At 49.3% G+C, this 20,018-nt stretch overlaps 1 protein-coding gene across 1 annotated transcript in view; it reads right to left on the minus strand.

Moving 5' to 3' along the window:
- The window catches only part of LOC140403294 (phospholipid phosphatase 3-like), an 84,999-nt gene that overhangs the window by 23,430 nt on the left and 41,551 nt on the right, over positions 1-20,018 (minus strand). Inside the window, exons 2-4 of the mRNA XM_072491111.1 lie at positions 14,480-14,637; positions 1,496-1,776; positions 593-650 (exon numbers count right to left, since the gene is read on the minus strand). Coding sequence (XP_072347212.1) covers positions 593-650; positions 1,496-1,776; positions 14,480-14,637 — 497 coding nt within the window. The remainder of the gene's footprint in view (positions 1-592; positions 651-1,495; positions 1,777-14,479; positions 14,638-20,018) is intronic.

Here is a 20,018-nt window from a genome sequence, read left to right on the forward strand (position 1 = left end):
CACCTCAGCATCGCCCCTGCTCGTTCCCGACAAAGACTCTCAATGTACTCGTCACTTTCCCAAATGAGCCTTTTCCATTCTGGTCGGGCACAAACCAGGGACGCCCGTGAGTTGACATCTTCAGGGATTCTCCAAGGGCCTCCTTCAAGGATTTCTGCTGTCCTCCTGTGATCTCCTGTCACGGCCAAGTAAAACACTTGCTTCCAGAGTCTGATGTCAGGCCTACGAGCGACATGTCCGCCCCAAGAGAGAATGATGGACTGGGATCATGCTGCCACAGTGAACAACCTTCTGTTGCTTCTGTTTCATGGATTTAAGGCCCACTTTAATGACAAGACTCTGGCGTCAATGCTGTGCATTTCTGACAAAATTAGAATCCTACTTGCTGCAAACCCAAACAAATCAGCTTAAAGTTGATCAGTTCTAGTAAGGAAATGTCTGAATTTATGAACTTGTAAATATATATCAGAATTTTATTGAAAAGATTATCTCCTTCCACCTGCTCCATGGCATATTTCAATGATAATTCAATTGTGTCAATCCATATTTAGACCCTGTAAGTCCAATGGAAGATGCTGAATAAGATACTTACCGCCAGATAGAGGAGGGTGTACATTGCGAAGGAGGCATGTCCAGAGTAAAAAGACTTCCTAAAAATAAAACACAAGAGCTCGGAGTGAGACACTCAGGTTCAGGGCAAACGCTTTGTATCAGAGAGAAAATAATTGCAAAATATTCCCGTTTTGCCTTCTGATGCTGCTGGTTGCTTGCTCTGGAGATTTCCGTGAGTCAGGCCGCATGCTCCTCTCACTTGACCGTCCACACACACTTTCCAGGAGAGGTCACTGGACAGTGATCAGCAGGGGCCTTTTTATCTCCCTTCCCCCACCCTCCCAAGGGAGACCCAGTTTTTCATCCATTTCTGATATGTATATCCTCACATCCCTGGTACCATCTTTGCAAAACTTCACCCTCCCCTTTCATTTTTTAAAATAAATTTCAGAGTACCCAATTCATTTTTTTCCAATTAAGGGGCAATTTAGCATGGCCAATCCACCTACTCGGCACATCTTTGGGTCGTGGGGGCGAAACCCAAACACAGGGAGAATGTGCAAACTCCACACGGACAGTGGTCCAGAGCCGGGATCGAACCTGGGACCACGGCGCCGTCAGGCAGCAGTGCTAACCTCTGCACTACCGTGCTGCCCTCCCCCTTTCTATGACTCAAGTCACCAAAGCCAATTTTAACAATCAATTACTCTTTAAACTGGGAACAGTTAATCCAGCTTGAAAACCTGGGGCCTGTGGATCTTTTTGGCTCTGTAATCGTGCCGGCCAATCGCTACCACCATGTGCGGGTGTGGCCAACCAGTATGGCAGTGACAGAGCATGGCATCCGCCCCGTGTCTTAAGCTAAAGGAGCGAGAGAGAGAAAGAGAGAGAGTCATCAGTTTAATAAAAAATGCAAAACTCCAGATCAATAAGGCCCTCCTACCTGGCCTCTGTTTCTGCTGAAGGGGTCGCACTGCAATCGTAATCCTCAATATATCCTTGGGAGCAGTTAATCTTGGTGAAATCTGGTCTGCAGACATCCAGGAAATGGGGCCTCAATCTCCCAACAGCAACCTTGGCCAAATCAGTGAGGGACTGGCTAACGGCACAGCCAAACAGGAAGCTGCCAGCCTGTTTGTAGATCATAGATACATAGGGGTTCGAGACGAACGACTTGCTTTGCTCATTCAGGAATCGGACTCTGTAGCTTTCGCCAACAACAATCTGCGGGGTGAACAAAAGAGAAAGAAAGGAAAAGGTAAAGTTTTGCAAAGGTTTACCATCCTCCCTCCCCCCCCCTTTCATCTTACTATGGTCGCCACTGGGGAACATGGGGCGGCTCAGAATGGTCAGAAGGATGCAGTGGGCTGGGGTGTTGTCATGGAACGTGGCAGTCCGAGGTTTTTTTTTCTGGTTGCCCTTAACACGGTAGCTCAGTGGTTAGCACAATTGCTTCACAGCTCCAGGAGCCCAGGTTCGATTCCCGGCTTGGGTCACTGTCTGTGCGGAGTCGGCACGTTCTCCCCGTGTGTGCGTGGGTTTTTTCATAGAATTTACAGTGCAGAAGGAGGCCATTCGGCCCATCGAGTCTGCACCAGCTCTTGGAAAGAGCACCCTACCCAAGGTCAACACCACCACCCTATCCCCATAACCCAGTAACCCCACCCAACACTAAGGGTAATTTTGGACACTAAGGGCAATTTATCATGGCCAATCCACCTAACCCGCACATCTTTGGACTGTGGGAGGAAACCGGAGCACCCGGAGGAAACCCACACACACACGGGGAGGATGTGCAGACTCCGGTTGCTCCGGTTTCCTCCCACAGTCCAAAGATGTGCGGGTTAGGTGGATTGGCCATGATAAATTGCCCTTCGTGTCCAAAATTGCCCTTAGTGTTAGGTGGGGTTACTGGGTTATGGGGATGGGGTGGAGGTGTGGGCTTGGGTGGGGTGCTCTTTCCGGGGGCCGGTGCAGATTCGATGGGCCGGGTGCCCTCCTTCTGCACTGTAAATTCTATGAAAAAAAACCAGTTTGGGCAGGAATTTACAAAATCAGCCTGGTCAGGGGAAGATGGGTTGAACTTGAGTTTTTCGAACTAAAGTCCCATCACCGTTAGTGTGGCTGCGAACCCTGTACATGCAAGCTTTCGGAACAAGAGTTTGAGTCTCAATGTGGCTTGCTACCTTCTCTCCCCACCCCACCCCAAAAGGGTTTAATCTCAAACTGATCCCACAGTTCAAACTCTATGTAACTCATACTTGGGTCCCTGTGGCCTCATTGAACATTTACGACTTAGTTACTATAATTCAAGGACACAAACACAGACAAGGCTATTGTTATTTTAAGGCATTCTAGGTCTGTGCCGGAAGCTGACAAGCAAAGTTTTGGCACTGTATTTGTGCAGTTAGTAAATTATATCATTATTGTGTGCTTAAGGTACACGCTGACCTTTGTGCTGCCTTCAAATAAACATCCCTACCAAATAAAGCAAGATTCTATTTGTGTTTTTTCCCAGTTGTGTTTTCCACAGACCTTTTCCAGTGTGAGATCCACAGAATCCAAGGCAAGGACTGATAGTTGTGACGTCAGTCAGGGTCCAACGCCAAGATAAATGCTGCGGCGTACGAATTCAGCACCAGCTCCGTCCCCACATCGTTAATCACACAGGCAGCATGAAACGTGGGCCTGTGCAGTTGACATCGAACATGCAAATAACGACAGGAATTCCTTTACAGGGACAAACTGCTGACGCAGCTTTGTAGCTGGTTTAACCCCTTTCGGTCTGGAAGAACAACCTCTTGTGCGAGAAAGTGCACTTAGCAGGGATCAACAGTGTGTAGGGCTTGGGGTTTGTTCTGTTCGAGTTAAGATGTGGAGATGCCGGCTTTGGACTGGGGTGACAGGTTTGTTTCGAATCACTAGCTTTCGGAGCACAGCTCCTTCCTCAGGTGAATGAAGAGGCACCCACTTCTTCATTCACCTGAGGAAGGAGCTATGTTTCGAAAGCTAGTGATTCAAAACAAACTTGTTGGACTTTAACCTGGTGTTGTAAGACTTCTTACTGTGTTCTAGTTAAGAGCAATGGATGTGCAGGTAATATCTTGCTTCATTGCACTTTCCAGGTAGATCACAGAGTTAGTGTTCGCATGCAATATTCAGAATGTTGCCCGATCCTTCCATGTTCTAGTGAGTCTTCCTGTGTCACAATCCTCCGACCCTCCCAGTTGTGTTCTTCCAGTTGTAGAAAGCCATTCAGCTTTAGGAGTTTGAACAGATTTTACTGCAGTCCTAGACAGATGTAGATGCAAGGTGCCAGGGAGGGCCAGGGTTCATGAGGACTCCTTCAAAATAATGTTAAAAACCAGTCACTACGGTACAGTCTGCCCAAGAGACTGCAAGGTTTCTGGGAATCAATGTACAAATATCTCCAGGCCATCTTCTGCAACACCTCATATTCTCAAAACATTTCAGACAATTAATGACGGGTGGCAAATTGGCTTGTGGTAGGGAAAAGACTTGGCGACCCTATCAACCAGCAACATCCCACGGTTAGCAATGTGCCCCGTGCCCAATGAATCTGCCCTTACAGATGTGGACACGGATAATACCCGGGAAGTTTTGAATAGTGCCATGGCTTTGTTATCATCCACCTGTACTCCAAATAACAGGAGGCCAAGGCAGCAGTTTAACACCTCTGACAATACGATTCCCGGTATTGGAATGTGAACTTGGATTGTATGGTCAAATCCTCAAGTGGGATTCGTACCAATAGTCAGTAAATGGAACGGGTGGCGGCACAGGGGTTAGCACTGCTGCCTCACAGCACCAGGGACCTGGGTTTGATTCCGACCTTGGGTCACCGACTGTATGGAGTTTGCATGTTCTCCCCGTGTCTGCGTGGGTTTCCGTCGGGTGCTCCGGTTTCCTCCCACAGTCCAAAGATGTGCAGGTTAGGTGGATTAGCCATGATAAATTGCCCCTTAGTGTCCAAAAAGGTTAGGTGAGGTTACTGGGATAGGTTGGGGCGAAGGGCCTGTTTTCATGGTGTAAACATCTATTGATCTGGGAGTTCTGCTCCAACAACACTCAAGACACCATCCAGGACAAAGCGTGTTTGATTAGCACACATTCCACAAACATTCAATCCCTCTACCACCGACGCATAGTAGCAGCCGTGTGTACACTCTACACGATGCATGCAGGAACTCAGCAAGGCTCCTTTGGCAGCACCTTCCAAACCCATGACCACTACCATCTAGAAGGCCAAGAGCAGCAGATACCTGGGAACCCCTCCACCTGGAGGTTCCCCTCCAAGTCACTCACCATCCTGACTTGAAAATATATCGGCCGTTCCTTCACTGTCGCTGGGGCAAAATCCAGGGATTCCCTCCCTAACAGCACGGTGGGTGTGCCTCCACCTCAGGGGATGCAGCGAATCAAAGAGGCAGCTCACCACCACCTTCTCAAGGGAAATGAGGGATGGGCAATAAATACTGACCTAACCAGCGAAGCTCACATCCCGTAAAAATGAATTAAATAAGATGCTGCCCGACCCGCGGAGTTTTCTGTTTTTATTCATGCTAATGATCCCATAGCACCAATCGCAGATGATCAGAGATTTAATCCAGTTGTCCTACAGCTGTTGTAATCGTCTCTCAATCAACATTACCAAAACAGGTCAGCTTGCTGTGCTCAAACTGACCAGGGCATTTGACCGCGCAAGAGTGGCGGGTGCTTCACAAAATGATTCACTGGCTGCCGAGAGCTTTGTGACATCCTGAAGTATGGCCAGTAGTCGTAGAATTTCATTTCACCGATTAACAAAACAAATTCAACGCAAGAGATTTAATCGTGGTGTGGGGGAGCGGGCGGATCCACAGACTGCGCAAGTTGTGGTTTATGATATCATTGGGACGCCTCGGCGGAATTCCTGCTGATCATGCAGATCCCGTCATCCCTCCCACCCCCATACTTCACCCGGCAGAGTCGACACACTGCAGCAAAAAAGTAATCATTTTCTCCCATGTCACACTAGCTGTGTTACTTCAGTTTCCTCCTGACCTTCAATGAGTTGCCCCCAGCACGTAACCATTTCCATGTGCTCCTGAAGTTACTAATTAATGCAATGTGTCAATATTCTTTTTTCCATCGCAAACGCGTATGACCTAATCAGTTATGGATCATGAGCTGCTTACTCCAGGGGTAATCTTCGTGAGTCACTGCCCCCCCCCCCCACCCTTGTTCCAGTTTGGCGATTGTAGCCCCACGGAGATGGTTTGTTCAGCCATGAGATTTAGCCCGTCGAGCGGGAGGTCTACATTCAGAAGCAATCTGTTACTGCGGATTACACAGCCTTTTGATCCAGAGAGGGCATGAAGCAGGATGAAGCACATTTCATACCTGGTGAAATCTGTGATGATTACTTACTGCAACGCAGAACAGACAACTTCTCCCCCCCCCCCCCCCCCCCCCCCCCGCCCAAAACAAATTAGCTACGCACTTCATCAAACACAATGAAAGGAAATACGACTTTACCTCAAAATGAACGATGAAATAAAGTCAGAGGAGATGCATGGGGCGGGATTCTCCATCCCCAGACCCGATTTCGGAATCGCCGATTGGGTGGAGAATCCCTTTTCACGATGGGATTGGGGGGCGGCGCATGTTTTTGGATGCTCCGCACACTCCAAAACGGCGTCATCGAGGAGCTCGCCACACGCCATTGGGACGGCCTCAGGACATCACCTGAAGGTCCTCCCCCAATAAGCCGAATTCCTGACTGCGCGGGGGATGTGTGGTCTCCGTGGTCGGGAATTCGGTGCGGCGGCTGTGGACTACGTCCAGCGCCGCCAACAGTCGGGCGGGGGGGGGGCTATGACGAGGGCTGGGGGGGGGGGACTGTTGGGGAGGTGACGAGGGCGTGTCCAGGGGGGCACTATCTGGCAGGTCGGGTCCGCGGGCGACCGGCGCCATGTTGTACGGTGCGGCCGCTGCAGGTCGCCGCCATGCGCATGCGCGGCGGCCACAGACCCGGCAATTCTCCGGCCGTTTATATTGGGAAGGCCATGCATTTTACGTGGCGCGGCTGCTAGCCCCTCACCGGTCGGAGGATCGGTGCTGGGGTCGTGCTGATTTTTCCCACTTAAAACGCCACGGATTCTTCGGCCAAAGCCTGGAGAAATCGGAGAATCCAGCCCATGGTCACTCATCCCATTAAACCGCTGCCATCCAGAATCCAGGTTTAATTGTGTCAGGGTGGCCTCTCGCCCAACAGCATCATTTGATTCCTCAGTCGGCAAACATTAAACAGCGGCAGCGGGATTCTCTGGTCCGCCGACAGCGTACCTACCCGGGCCCGGGTTTCCCGACAGCGTGAGGTGACCACAATGGAAAGCCCCATTGGCTGGCTGCAGGAACGGAGGAGAATCCCGCCCAGGATTTTCCAGCCCCGCCCGCAGGTTGGGAGCTCAGCCAGATTGGGCCCAAAAATACGATCGGCACCAGTTTATGGTGGAGGTGGTTTCACAGGCCAGCAAGGCTGGTCCAGCATTTTTCCCCCATCCCCCGTGAGACAGGCAGCCAATTGGTCCCTTTAAGAGACCGTTACCAGTGGAAATGTGGGGGCTTCATTGGGTTGTTCCATGTCATCCTCCAGTATTCCGATGGGATGGGGTGGGTGTTTGGGAGGGGGCAGTTTAACTGCCTGCAGTAAGCTGGTGAGTCAGTGCTTCAGGTAGGCCTAAACCCCTTCCATATCGGTCTGCCTGGGTGAAAGCACAGCCAATAAAAGATTCCACCTCCACCCCCTGCTTCATGGTGGTCTGGCAGTTTTCTGGCAAAGTGAGGTGGGGAGGGGAGGGGGAGGAGGAAGTCAAAATCCAAACGAGCGACTGTTTCCTCCCCCTGGGGTGGGTTCAGGACCCAGAAACAGTCCCAGTTCCTGATTCATGTTCCAAAGGTGAAAATTCAGCCCCTGTCTCTGCTTTCAAATATCTCCAACTGTCGCTCAGTCCTTTCCTTCATGGATATTATTCCAGCTCTTTTTCAACTGGTCCCATATCAACTTCCTGCAGGAGGAAAATCTTTGCCTAATCTCTCACCCTGCTTAACCGTGTAAACTTTGCACTTACGGAAAGCCACACCAAGTTGTACCATAGCCAGACTCCATCCGCCTTTGCCTCATTTGGATTTAGACCAGCTCCGTGAAGGCCAGACTATGGTTGCACACCTGTTCCGGTTTATTCTCTCCCATTTTAACCCTTCCCCAAATGCTTTACTGTGGTAAATGTGCGTTGTGGAATATGTTGACCAAGCAGTTACTACTCGAGCATTAGCGGCAACAATGAGTAGAACAGGTAATTAGAACAGCGGCATCACAACGTTCTCCCCGTGTCTGCGTGGGTTTCCTCCGGGTGCTCCAGTTTCCTCCCACAGTCCAAAGATGTGCAGGTTAGGTAGATTGGCCTCGCTAAATTGGTGTCCAAAAAGGTGAGGTGAGGTTACGAGGATAGGGTGGCGGTGTGGGCTTGGGTAGGATGCTCTTTAAGGTCCGGTGCAGACTCGATGGGCCGAATGGCACTGTAAATTCTATGATAAGTTCTATGAACTCAGTCACTCAGCGCCCACATTTCAGCAAGGTTTACTTGAATTCAAACCTTGGAATGTACATTGCGAATATCAATTGTATGGAGGTATCTCAGAGAGGAACAAGCCATACGGAGAAAAGTTGAATTCTATTGAACTTTCTGTAATATTCCATTTGAAATGTTTCACAATGTACTTTTACAAATGTTATAAATAAAGAACATTTGCAAGAACACAATGTAAGGGAAATCAACAAATTTAAACTGTTTGAGAAGAGTGGTGATCGGTAGAGATATTGCCGTTGTCATGTGAGAGAACCTTTAAGAAATGGGTGTTTATAAATGGGTGTGTATATAAGTATCTGTAGTGAGAGTACCTTTAAGAAATGGGGGTTTATCACTTCAGTGATATCAGAGAGTGGGTGGAGCTGGGCTGTGTCAGCTTTTTACTTTTGTTTTAGGCTGTTTGCTGCAGGGTGTGTTTTAGTTTCCATTTTCACAGCTGGATCGCTGCAGCCACAGCCAGAAGGTGTATTAGAGTCTCTCACTGTAATCTAAAGAGTGTAAATCGATCCTTTGGTGATTTAAAACTAATAACTGCTCTTAGTAGTGACTTTAACCTGATGTGCTTCTGTTAAAGGTTACGTTTTTTGTGAGTCTTCTGGATGTTAAAAGGACAGCGTACGCATTACTTAATGTTGTATTCTTTGGGGTTATATTTGAATTGATGGTTGCGAAGATGTTCACTGTATGTTTTAAAAAGGTTAACTTGAGTTCATAGAATAAACATTGTTTTGCTTTAAAAAATACTTTTCCATTTCTGCTGTACACCTGTAGAGTGGGCCGTGTGCTCCCCATACCACAATCTATTAAAAGTTGTGGGTCAGGTGAACTCCATGATACACTTTGGGGTTCTCTAAACCCTGGCCCATAACACCGTGGATAATGTAGCAGTTGGTGGTGACTGACAGTCAAATGCCAAGCATTGTTAAACCAGGCAGCTTGACTCTGGCTGGTCACGGCATTGCCCTGAGGAATGAACCGGCGAATGCCGTCATTTATTTTGTTTGGCTGAAATCGGAGCAATGTGTATACATGCTCTTACTGTCAGCAAAGACAGAGAACTTTCTGTTTTTGTAAAGTCACTGTGGCTACACTTTGTACCAACTTGAGCAAGGCTTAGTCATATAGAACTTAAGTGTAGCAGATGAGCAGCAGAAAATAGCAAGTTGTGGATCACAGGTTATGCGACTTGGACTAGCTGCGGCCAGCGTGACTGAATCGGTGTATTCTGCAATTTGTAAACATATTACATCCTCTCTTTGCAGTAACACACTTGCTGAAAGAACAATTTCTGCCTCCTTTCCAAAACCTAATTGGTTGCTGACAGCAATATGAGCTGACTCAGCATTAACGATATCCCACATTTGATAGGACAGTACACTGCTGTTGGCTCTCATATTACACGTTTAAACCAAGGAGCTGTCACACAAGACTCCCTATGGATCGTGGACATACAACACTGTATTAGCATATTGAATAGAATCATAGATTCACTATAGTGCAGAAGGAGGCCATTCGGTTCATCAAGTCTGCACTGACCCTACCTAGGGTCAGGCCCCCACCCTATCTCTTTAACCCAGTCACCCCACCTAACCTAACCTCTAATCTTTTGGACACTAAGGGGCAATTGATCACGGCCAATCCGCCTAACCTGCACATCTTTGGACGGTGGGAGGAAACGGGAGCACCCGGAGGAAACCCACGCAGGCACAGTGAGAACGTGCAGACTCCGCACAGACAGTCACCCGAGGTGGGAATTGAATCCGGGTCGCTGGAGCTGTGAGGCAGCAGTGCTAACCACTGTGTCGCCCATGTGACACCATATCCTACACGATGGATGTTATAATCACATATCCTAAATCAACATTTTACTCACAGCTAAAATTGGCAATTCAGCCTCATGAACCTCCAGAAACCTGTGTTTCATGATCGGTTACCTCATGCATGGAAACTCCAACCAGTCAGTCCAATGACATGAATGAGACCCCCTGCAAAATATTGATCAGAACCTTAACGGGACCAGGCTCCAAGAACCGGTCAGAGGCTGGGAATCCTGTGGTGAGTTAACTCCCCAATACCTGTCCACTATCCACAAGACAGGAGGCAGGCGCGTGATGGAACACACTCCATTTGTCAATATAGTTCAAACAGGGTAAGTGTAAAGAAGACAGACATGGGGCTGTTACCCAGGCTTCTGACTTCCTGCACAGTAATATCCTTTGGTAATTTAATGTTATTTTCTTTGGTTGAGGGGATTTAGTGGCTTGTCAGCATCATCGGACAGGTGGCTTGTGGTGGAGCAATGGTCACAAATCTATGTGTCCAATATAAACTCTCGTCAGTGGAGAGGAAACAGATAAAAACCCAGGACTGAATTTTGTGAGGGTTGTATTGCTGCTGCCCCACATTACAAAATTCAGTTCCAAGCTGGGTGACCTATACAAAGGCCCCTCCCACAGCGATAACTCGCTGAGGGGGGATACCCTATGTGAACAGGGAATGACTGCCCCTCAGCAGGGGGAAGTTGGGGGGGGGGAACCCCACCTTTGAGAGCGGCAGCCAAACTGACTGGTCAGCAGCTCCAGGGGTCCCCGCAGAGCCAGGGGTCGCAGGTCACCGGCCTAGACAGCCCAGGAAAACCTTCAGTGCTCTTAGCAAATCAGCCAGGTCTGTGTGGTGAGAGAAAGCAGCACTCTTACCCATTCGAAGTTACTGCAGCCCAACGGTTGGGGTGGCACAGTGGCCGGCACTGCTGCCTCACAGCGCCAGGGACCCGGGTTCGATTCCGACCTCAGGTGACTGTCTGTGCGGGAGTCTGCACGTCCTCCCCGTGGCTGCGCGGGTTTCCCTCCGGGTGCTCCGGTTTCCTCCCACAGTCCAAAGATGTGCAGGTTAGGTGGATTGGCCATGCTAAATTGCCCTTAGTGTCCAAAGGTCAGGTGGGGTAATGGGGATGGGGCCGAGGTCGGGTGCTCGTTCAGAGGGTCAGCGCAGATTCGAGGGGCCAAATGGCCTCCTTCTGCACTGTAGGGAATCTATGATTTGCTTGACCTTCAAACAGAAGGACCGCTGAGGGCTCCCTCCCAAATCCTCAGACACCCTGCCCAGTGCAAAGCAAGATACAAGCTGTGAGGCACGATGTAAGCACACTATGCGGTACCTGAACCTGATGGGACAGCATTTAAAAACCATTGCAAAAGAGTCAAAAAGGTAGCAGTATTTGGCACCCATAAAACGCTAAGTGGGCACTGGTGCAGAAATTGGCAGCCCACCCACCATTTTGGAAAAAAGTAACTGACAGCAATGGAGTTTGAGAACAAACCAATTGACCAAATGTTATGCTGCCCCCGCCATAATAGAGTTAGCCTGGGCAGGCGGGAAAGAGTTAGAGTTGTTTGAAAAACACAACTGGTTAAAATAGAGAAGGGAAAGGGGGGGGGGATACATTCTTTAGGAGGGTGACCTATGCGCATTGGGGCATGTTCCCCAAGATAATTTGCTGCCTTTGTGCCTACCTGCCTGGTCTCCAAAATCTGCCCCCCCCGGGGTCCATTGCTCGGTTTCCTGTGGCCTACTGTGCTGCAAGGGTCCCCTCAGTCAGATTGGCTAGCGGCTCCCAAGAGCAGGACCCAGCCCCACTAAGGGGCGTAGGCCCCAATCTCTGCTCGTTCCCCCACCACGTTATTACGGGTTTTTTTTCCTAAGGTCGGTGTGTTTGAAACCAGCTTTTATAATGGTGCGGGGCGAGCAATATGTCCCCCTGTGAAATTCAGCCTCGTGTTTTTCTTCCCTCCTTTTGCTGACCAGGTTCATGTTGGACACGGGATTTAGTGACAATGTGCCCAACGGATACTGACAAAATCACTGACCTCACTAAATTGTTCCAACCAAATAAGCTACATTAAATTGCCAAAGGATATTAGTGTACAGGAAGTCCAAAGACCTCATACGAAATGTTTAAGCTAAAAATATACCCCATGACATAATGTGGTGAAAATTCTCGCCTTCATTATTACTGGATCTAACCACGGTGCCCTCTGACATGACCTCACAAGCCACAGTTAGCGGTGGACAACGAACGCTGGCTCAGCCTGTGACACCCACTTTCCATGAATAAAGTTGTAAAAAAACCCTGGCTAATATCTTGCCCCACAAATATCCTCCAGCAGCTTGACGAGCTCAATGCAAATAAGATCGTAGAATCACTACGGTGCAGAAGGAGGCCATTCGGCCCGTCGAGTCTGCACCGACCCTTCGAACAAGCACTCTCCCAATATCCTCTCCCCCAACCACCCCTCCCTTTCCCCGTGACCCCATACCCCAACCTGCCTTTCACCACATAGCAATAGCCTCTACTGATTTAACTAGATCAGGGATCGATTGGCATGCGAGCAATTGCCGACATTGAGCAACGTCTCTTTATTATTCCGTGTTCCCCAATCAGCATCAAAAGGTGGGATTCATACGCTCCTCCAGGTTTGTGACAGCGCCCACAGGGTTAAAGTTGTTGCTGATCGACCAATTCCCAGCATCTGTTCCTCATCAAATGACATCTTTATATAACCTTGTGTTAAGGTTAACCTCCAATCAGATTGAACAGATGTTCCCTATTTCCATTTGAACAGGTCTTGTTAAAATTTCCATAAATTCTGGTGCTCTCTTACAGGGAAATGGCAGTGCAGAAGCTGGGAACCAACACCAAGGGGATGACAACCCAACTTCCTTCTTTTACATTCTCACCTTATCCCTCCTCTTCTTCATCAGGCGTTCACATTTCATCAATGCTGGCTCCTGGCCGGCGTTTCAAGTTTTGCTTCGCAAGATAAAATTGGTTCCTATTTACTTTTCGGTACTATATCTGGGCAGTTACACCCCATCTCTCCGTTACTGATGGCCGGGCCTGGCGTCGTGTAGGCCCCAGGCTCTAGATTTCTCTCCCTATGCCTCTACACCTCTCTTCCTCACCTTTGTCCTGTCAGATATGTCTTAAAACCTTCTCAACCTTGCCCCTCGCCCGAGGTGTGGTGATCCTCAGGTTAAATCACCACCTCAAAGGGGAAAGCAGCCTATAGTCATCTGGGACGGTGGCAGCTTTACCGTACCTTTACTCAAGTGTAAGCAGGTTTGCTCCAGTTGTATTTCAAATTTGCTTGAACGTCATTCTGCGCCTGGGAGTATGTGTTTTTTTGCATCCCCATCAGGCGCCAATGGTGCGAGATCTTCTAAGGTCTCTGCACGGTGTACAAACATCACCCCTACAACCCCCCCCCCCCCCCCCCCACCCACCAAAAACAGACACCTCCCAGAACAAGAATGTGTGCAGCTGACTTGCTCCTAGAACATCCTGAAAGAGTAGGCCCAAATCAACACCATTTCGCTCACCTTGCGATGTGAACCCGACACCTGCCTCCATGGTCCAGCTGGGATCAAATTAATCCCTATATCTATTCTTCCCCCTTTGTGGATCAGAAACCCCCGAGTTTTGGACAAGGACCCTCTGATGCAGCATCCCAGACTTCCCACTAGTACCTCTGTCAGCATTTTCCATTACCTCACTGCAGTAGAAAAACTCCCAACTCATTCCATGTCTCCCTTGTGAGATCATAAATGTATTATTTAGAAATAAATACAACAATTTGCTGCACACAGGGCGGAGGGGTCGCCACACTCTTGAATAACCAACCGTTTTGGAATCGAATAAAGACAAATTGGTCATTTAAACTCTGTTGACATTGAGAAGGGAGTTTCTTCCGAGTGGGTCTGACATTGGTATTTACCATTGCAAGATGTGGGGGCAGCATGGTGTCGCAGTGGTTAGCACTGCTGCCTCACGGCACTGAGGACCCGGGTTCGATCCCGGCTTTGGGTCACTGTGGAGTTTGCACATTCTCCCAGTGTCTGCGTGGGGGGGGGGGGGTCTCACCCCCACAACCCAAAAAGATGTGCCGGGTAGGTGAATTGACCACCCTAAATTGCCCGTTAATTGGAGTAAAAAAAGAAAAGAATTAGGTACTCTAAATTAATTTTTTTAAAAACCATTGCAAGATGTCTTTTTCTACTTAACCGTTCCCTCCTCCCCCAACAGGCACGCCCCCCAACAGGCACACCCTGTCCCCCCCCATGCCAAATCCCCAACAACTTTGTGACCCTTTTGGCCAGAGGTAGACTACCTGTGGAAAGGGGAGAGATCAGAAACGAAAGGACACTCAAAGTGTCCGCCATTTTCAAGCTGGCGCGTTGAGACCACAAAAACAGTCAGAATAAATGCGTTAACTCACGGCAATCACGGTGATTAAGATGCCTGCAGTGCAGAGCACCGGGTCGCTAATGGTTTCTTCTTCCTTGTGTGGGTAGCTGATGCTCTCGTCATCGCAGTAGAAGCCACGACGATATGGAGTGACACCGTTGAACTCCACCATGAAGAAGGGCAGGGAGGCTGCAAGAGATGAGACAGCTCAGGTGAAGAGCTCTGTGTGACAGCTCGATAAAATCAATCATGTTAGCTTCAACATAAAACGTGGTTCAATGCAATCCAGTAATAGCACAGGGCTAAATCGCTGGCTTTGAAAGCAGACCAAGGCAGGTCAGCAGCACGGTTCAATTCCCGTACCACCTTCCCCGAACAGGTGCCGGAATGTGGCGACTAGGGGCTTTTCACAGTAACTTCATTTGAAGCCTACTTGTGACAATAAGCGATCCTCATTTCATTTCATTTCATGTGAATAGGCTCAAAACAGAAGCAAAATACTGCAGATTCTGAAAACCTGAAAGAAGGCCCTGTTGGAGAATCATCTCGATCCAAAACGTGAACTCTGTTTCTCTCGCCTTGGATGCTGCCAGACCTGCTGAGTTAATCATAAGACCATAAGGTATAGGAGCAGAATTGGGCCATTCGGCCCATCGAGTCTGCTCCACCATTCAATCATGGCCGATATGTTTCTCATTTCCATTCTCCTACCTTCTCCCCATAACCTTTATTAATCAAGAACCTATCTATCTCTGTCTTAAAGACACACAGGGCTGGATTTTCCGTTTGGGAGACTAAGTCCCCAGGCCGGTGGAAAACGGTGCAAAACGACCACAGATTCCCTGCACCGGAGAGGGCGGGGGGCGCTAGCAGGGAGACATCAGAGAGCTCCCAGCTCTAGCTGCCGATACGGCCCAGAACATTGCCTGGTCCGTGGCTGCGAATGCACACGGTGGCGGCCTGCAGCGGCCGTGCCGTACATCATGGCGGACGCAGCCCGCGGACCCAGACCTCAAAAATAGTCCCCCACTCCCTCCTCGGTCCGTTCACGCGCCCTGGACGCCCTCCCCCACAGTGCCCCCAGCCCCGATTGAAGGCCCCCTGCCCAGCGGATCGGCCCTCCCCGACTGTGGTGCCACTGCACTGATGTCGCAGCCGCCGCACTGAGTTCACGATTGGGGAGACCGCACGTGTCCCACACGTGTTGGGGACGGAGTACTGCGGGGTGGAACTCGAGCAATGGCCTGAGGCCGTGGATAAGGCGCGGGGCGTACTCTTAGAGTGCGTCGCTTTTCAGGGGGGCGGAACATGGCGAAAGCGGCACTGCCCCCGATTTGGGCATCATCGGGGATTCTCCACCCCCTCCCGAATGTGATTTCGGCATCAGGGATTGGAGAATCCAGCCCTCAAGTGTTTTGGCCTCCACAGCCTTCTGTGGCAAAGAGTTCCACAGATTCTGGCTGAAGAAATTCCTCATCTGTTTTAAAGGATCGTCCCTTCAGTCTGAGGCTGTGCCCTTAGGTTCTAGTTTTTCCTACTACTGGAAACATCCGCTCCAAGTCCACCCTATCCAGGCCTCGCAGTATAGAACATTACAGCGCAGTACAGGCCCTTCGGCCCTCGATGTTGCGCCGACCTGTGAAACCACTCTAAAGCCCATCTACACTATTCCCTTATTGTCCATATGTCTATCCAATGACCATTTGAATGCCCTTAGTGTTAGCGAGTCCACTACTGTTGCAGGCAGGGCATTCCACGCCCTTACTACTCTCTGAGTAAAGAACCTACCTCTGACATCTGTCCTGTATCTATCTCCCCTCAATTTAAAGTTATGTCCACTCGTGCTAGACATCACCATCCGAGGAAAAAGGCTCTCACTGTCCACCCTATCTAATCCTCTGATCATTTGGTATGCCTCAATTAAGTCACCTCTTAACCTTCTTCTCTCTAACGAAAACAGCCTCAAGTCCCTCAGCCTTTCCTCATAAGATCTTCCCTCCATACCAGGCAACATTCTGGTAAATCTCCTCTGCACCCTTTCCAATGCTTCCACATCCTTCCTACTCTCAACCTCCTATATACTGGAGCTACAATTCAGGTTCCCAAGCCCCTCCCGAAGAGCATTAGCAAATTTCCCCCCCCAGGATATTGGTACCCCTCTGGTCCAGGTGTAAACCATCTTGTTTGTAGAGGTCCCACCGACCCCAGAATGAGCCCCAATTATCCAGAAATCTGAAACCCTCCCTCCTGCACCATCCCTGTAGCCACGTATTCAACTCCTCTCTCTCCCTATTCCTCGTCTTGCTAGCACGTGGCACGGGTAATAACCCAGAGATAATAACTCTGTTTGTCCTAGATCTAAGTTTCCACCCTAGCTCCCTGAATTCCTGCCTTACATCCCTATCCCTTTCCTACCTATGTCGTTGGTACCTATGTGGACCATGATTTGGGGCTGCTCCCCCTCCCCCTTAAGGATCCCCAAAACACGATCCGAGACATCACGCACCCTGGCACCTGGGAGGCAACACACCAACCGCGAGTCTCTCTCGTTCCGACAGAATCTCCTATCCCCCTAACTATAGAGTCTCCAATGACTAATGCTCTACTCCTCTCCCCCCTTCCCTTCTGAGCAACAGGGACAGACTCGTAACAGCCTCCCCGAACAGGCGCCGGAATGTGGCGACTAGGGGCTTTTCACAGTAACTTCATTTGAATCCTACTTGTGACAATAAGCGATTTATTTCATTTCATTTCATTTCACTCTGTGCCAGAGACCTGTACCCCGTGGCTTACCCAGGGTAAGTCCCCCCCCCCCAACAGTATCCAAAGCGGTATACTTGTTACTAAGGGGAACGACCACAGAGGATCCCTGTACTGACTGCTTCCTCCCAGCCCCTCTCACCGTCACCCATCTATCTTTATTCTTCGGAGTAACTACATCCCTGAAGCTTCTATCTATGACCACCTGCACGTTTTAATAAGATCCCCCCTCATCCTTCTAAACTCCAACGAGTACAGACGCAGAGTCCTCAACCGCTCCTCATGCGACAAGCTCTTCATTCCAGGGATCATTCTTGTGAACCTTCTCTGGATCCTTCCCAAGGCCAACACATTCTTCCTTAGATACGGAGCCCAAAACTGCTCACAATACTCCAAATGGAATCTGACCAGAGCCTTACACAGCCTCAGAAGTACATCCCGGCTCTTGTATTCTAGCCCTCTCGACATGAATGCTAACATTGCATTTGCCTTCCTAACTGCCGATTGTATCTGCACACTAACCTTAATAATTAATTAACCACATTAATCCAACATTTTCTGTTTTTATTTTACATATTATAGAATCATAGAATCCTTACAGTGAAGGAGGCCATTCGGCCCATCAGTTATGCACTCCAAAAGAACACATCTTTTTACATTCCCCCCCAATTAACGGCAATTTAGCGTGGCCAATCCACCCACATCTTTGGGTTGTGGGGTGAGACCCACGCAGACACAGGGAGAATGTGCAAACTCCACATGGACAGTGACCCGGGGCCGGGATCGAACCCGGGTCCTCGGCTCCAACCACTGCGCCACCGTGCCACCCAGAACGCTCCATCTTGGTCCAATTGCCCATCCTATCCCTGTAACCTCACCTAACTCTTGGGACACTAAGGGGAAATCTATCATGGCCAATTTACCTCACCTGCACATCTTTGAACTGTGGGAGGAAACCGGAGCACCCGGAGGAAACCCCCGCAGACACGGGGAGAACGTGCAAACCCCACACGGTTACCCAAGGCCAGAAGTGAACCCGGCTCCCAGTCGCTGTGAGGCAGCAGTGCCAACGACCGTGCCGCTATCGGAATAGACTCTTCTTTTTTTCATTCCCCTTTACTCAGACCTGTTCTTACCTCTCTACCTGCTTAAAGCTCACTGCAGCTCAACTTTGACCGAAAGTCATCACTCTGACTCATTAACTCCATTCCTCTCTCCACAGATGCTGCCTGACCCTACGACTATTTTAAACCGAATCGGTTCTAATTATAAGATTGGATTGATTAAGGATCCACTGACAGTTGAGCAATGTTGGAAGTTTTTTTGGTTGCAATATTTTCCACGTGTCGGATGGTCGGCTGGTTAGAAATAAATTAACCAATTCATCTCCAAACTTGTTCTTTGTCTCATTAGAAACAGCACAAAATGTTGAGATTCTCTGTAATTTGATTAAAGTTGAGCCTATCCCTATAATGCAGAAGGAGGCCATTCGGCCCATCGAGTCTGCACCGACCCACTGAAAGAGAGCCTGTTATAACCTGCCTGCTTACCATTGGCTGGGGACTAATGAGCTTCCCCAATGAGGGGGGGGGGGGGGGGCGGAGAAATCATTAGCAGACTCCCTGTATAAATAAAGCTGGTCAGTTTGGAACCAGCAGGAAGGAGTAAGCAGCAAGGGAAGTTGCTGCTGTTGTGTATATATATGTTATTGTAAATAAATGTTATTTCTTTGTATGCTTGAAACCCGTGCTGGATTCTTCGTGGCCTTCACAAAAGTGCCCCACCCACGGCCACTCTTCCGTCCAATCCCAAAAAACTCCTTAACCCAACCTTCACACGTTTGGGCACACTAAGGGCAATTTAGCATGGCCAATCCACCTAACCTACACATCTTTGGACAGTGGGAGGAAACCGGAGCATCCGGAGGAAACCCACGCAGCAACTGGGAGAAAGTGCAGACTCTACACAGACCCGAGGCTGGAATCGAGCCCGGGTCCCTGGCTCCGTGAGACAGCAGTGCCGCCCCACGACTAAAAGAGCTTTTGCTCTCCTTTTAATGCCGATTATCCAGTACCAACCTCGTTGGTCCATCATGCCAGACCCCTTCGCTGAACCGACTCAGGGTCTGCCACTCTCCTTCACGAACTGGAGAGGGTTTATTGCATCATTACTAAACGTACTTTAGAAATACAACTTGCTGAAATCACAACATTCTGCCAAGAGAAATAAAGATATTTTTATTCCAGTCGAGGAGTTGTTTTCTTTCAGAGGTTTTACACATTTCACAGGAAGGGTTGGAGAATCAAAGCGATGGTGAAGAGTATTACTGATGCGGTCACGGTCCTTCTCACGTCACAGAGTGAAAATGCAAAAAACCCGACAAGTCGGCTTCATTAATTAGCCACGTGTTTGAGCAGGCAGGGGTATCGGATCTTCCAGCTCCCCGGGAAACACGCAGCAACCGGACTGGGCCCTTCGGCCTGTAAAGACTGCAACGCTGTTTTGTTAGCCGGGATTGCTCCTTAACCATTTAATTCCAGGCTTTCCGGGGACTTAATAACGATGATCGCTTATTGTCACAAGTAGGCTTCAATGAAGTTACTGTGAAAAGCCCCTAGTCGCCAAATTCCGGCGCCTGTTCAGGGAGGCTGGTCCAGGAATTGAACCCGCGTTGCTGGCCTTGCTCTGCATTACAAGCCAGCTGTTCAGCACACAATGTGTTTAGAGCATCCAATGCTCTAACTTGTTTGAATACATTTAAAACAAATCCCCCCCCCCCCCCAGTACCCAATTATCTCTTTCCCCAATTA

The sequence above is a fragment of the Scyliorhinus torazame genome, chromosome 27, assembly GCF_047496885.1.
Source record: "Scyliorhinus torazame isolate Kashiwa2021f chromosome 27, sScyTor2.1, whole genome shotgun sequence".
Taxonomy (NCBI): Eukaryota; Metazoa; Chordata; class Chondrichthyes; order Carcharhiniformes; family Scyliorhinidae; genus Scyliorhinus; species Scyliorhinus torazame.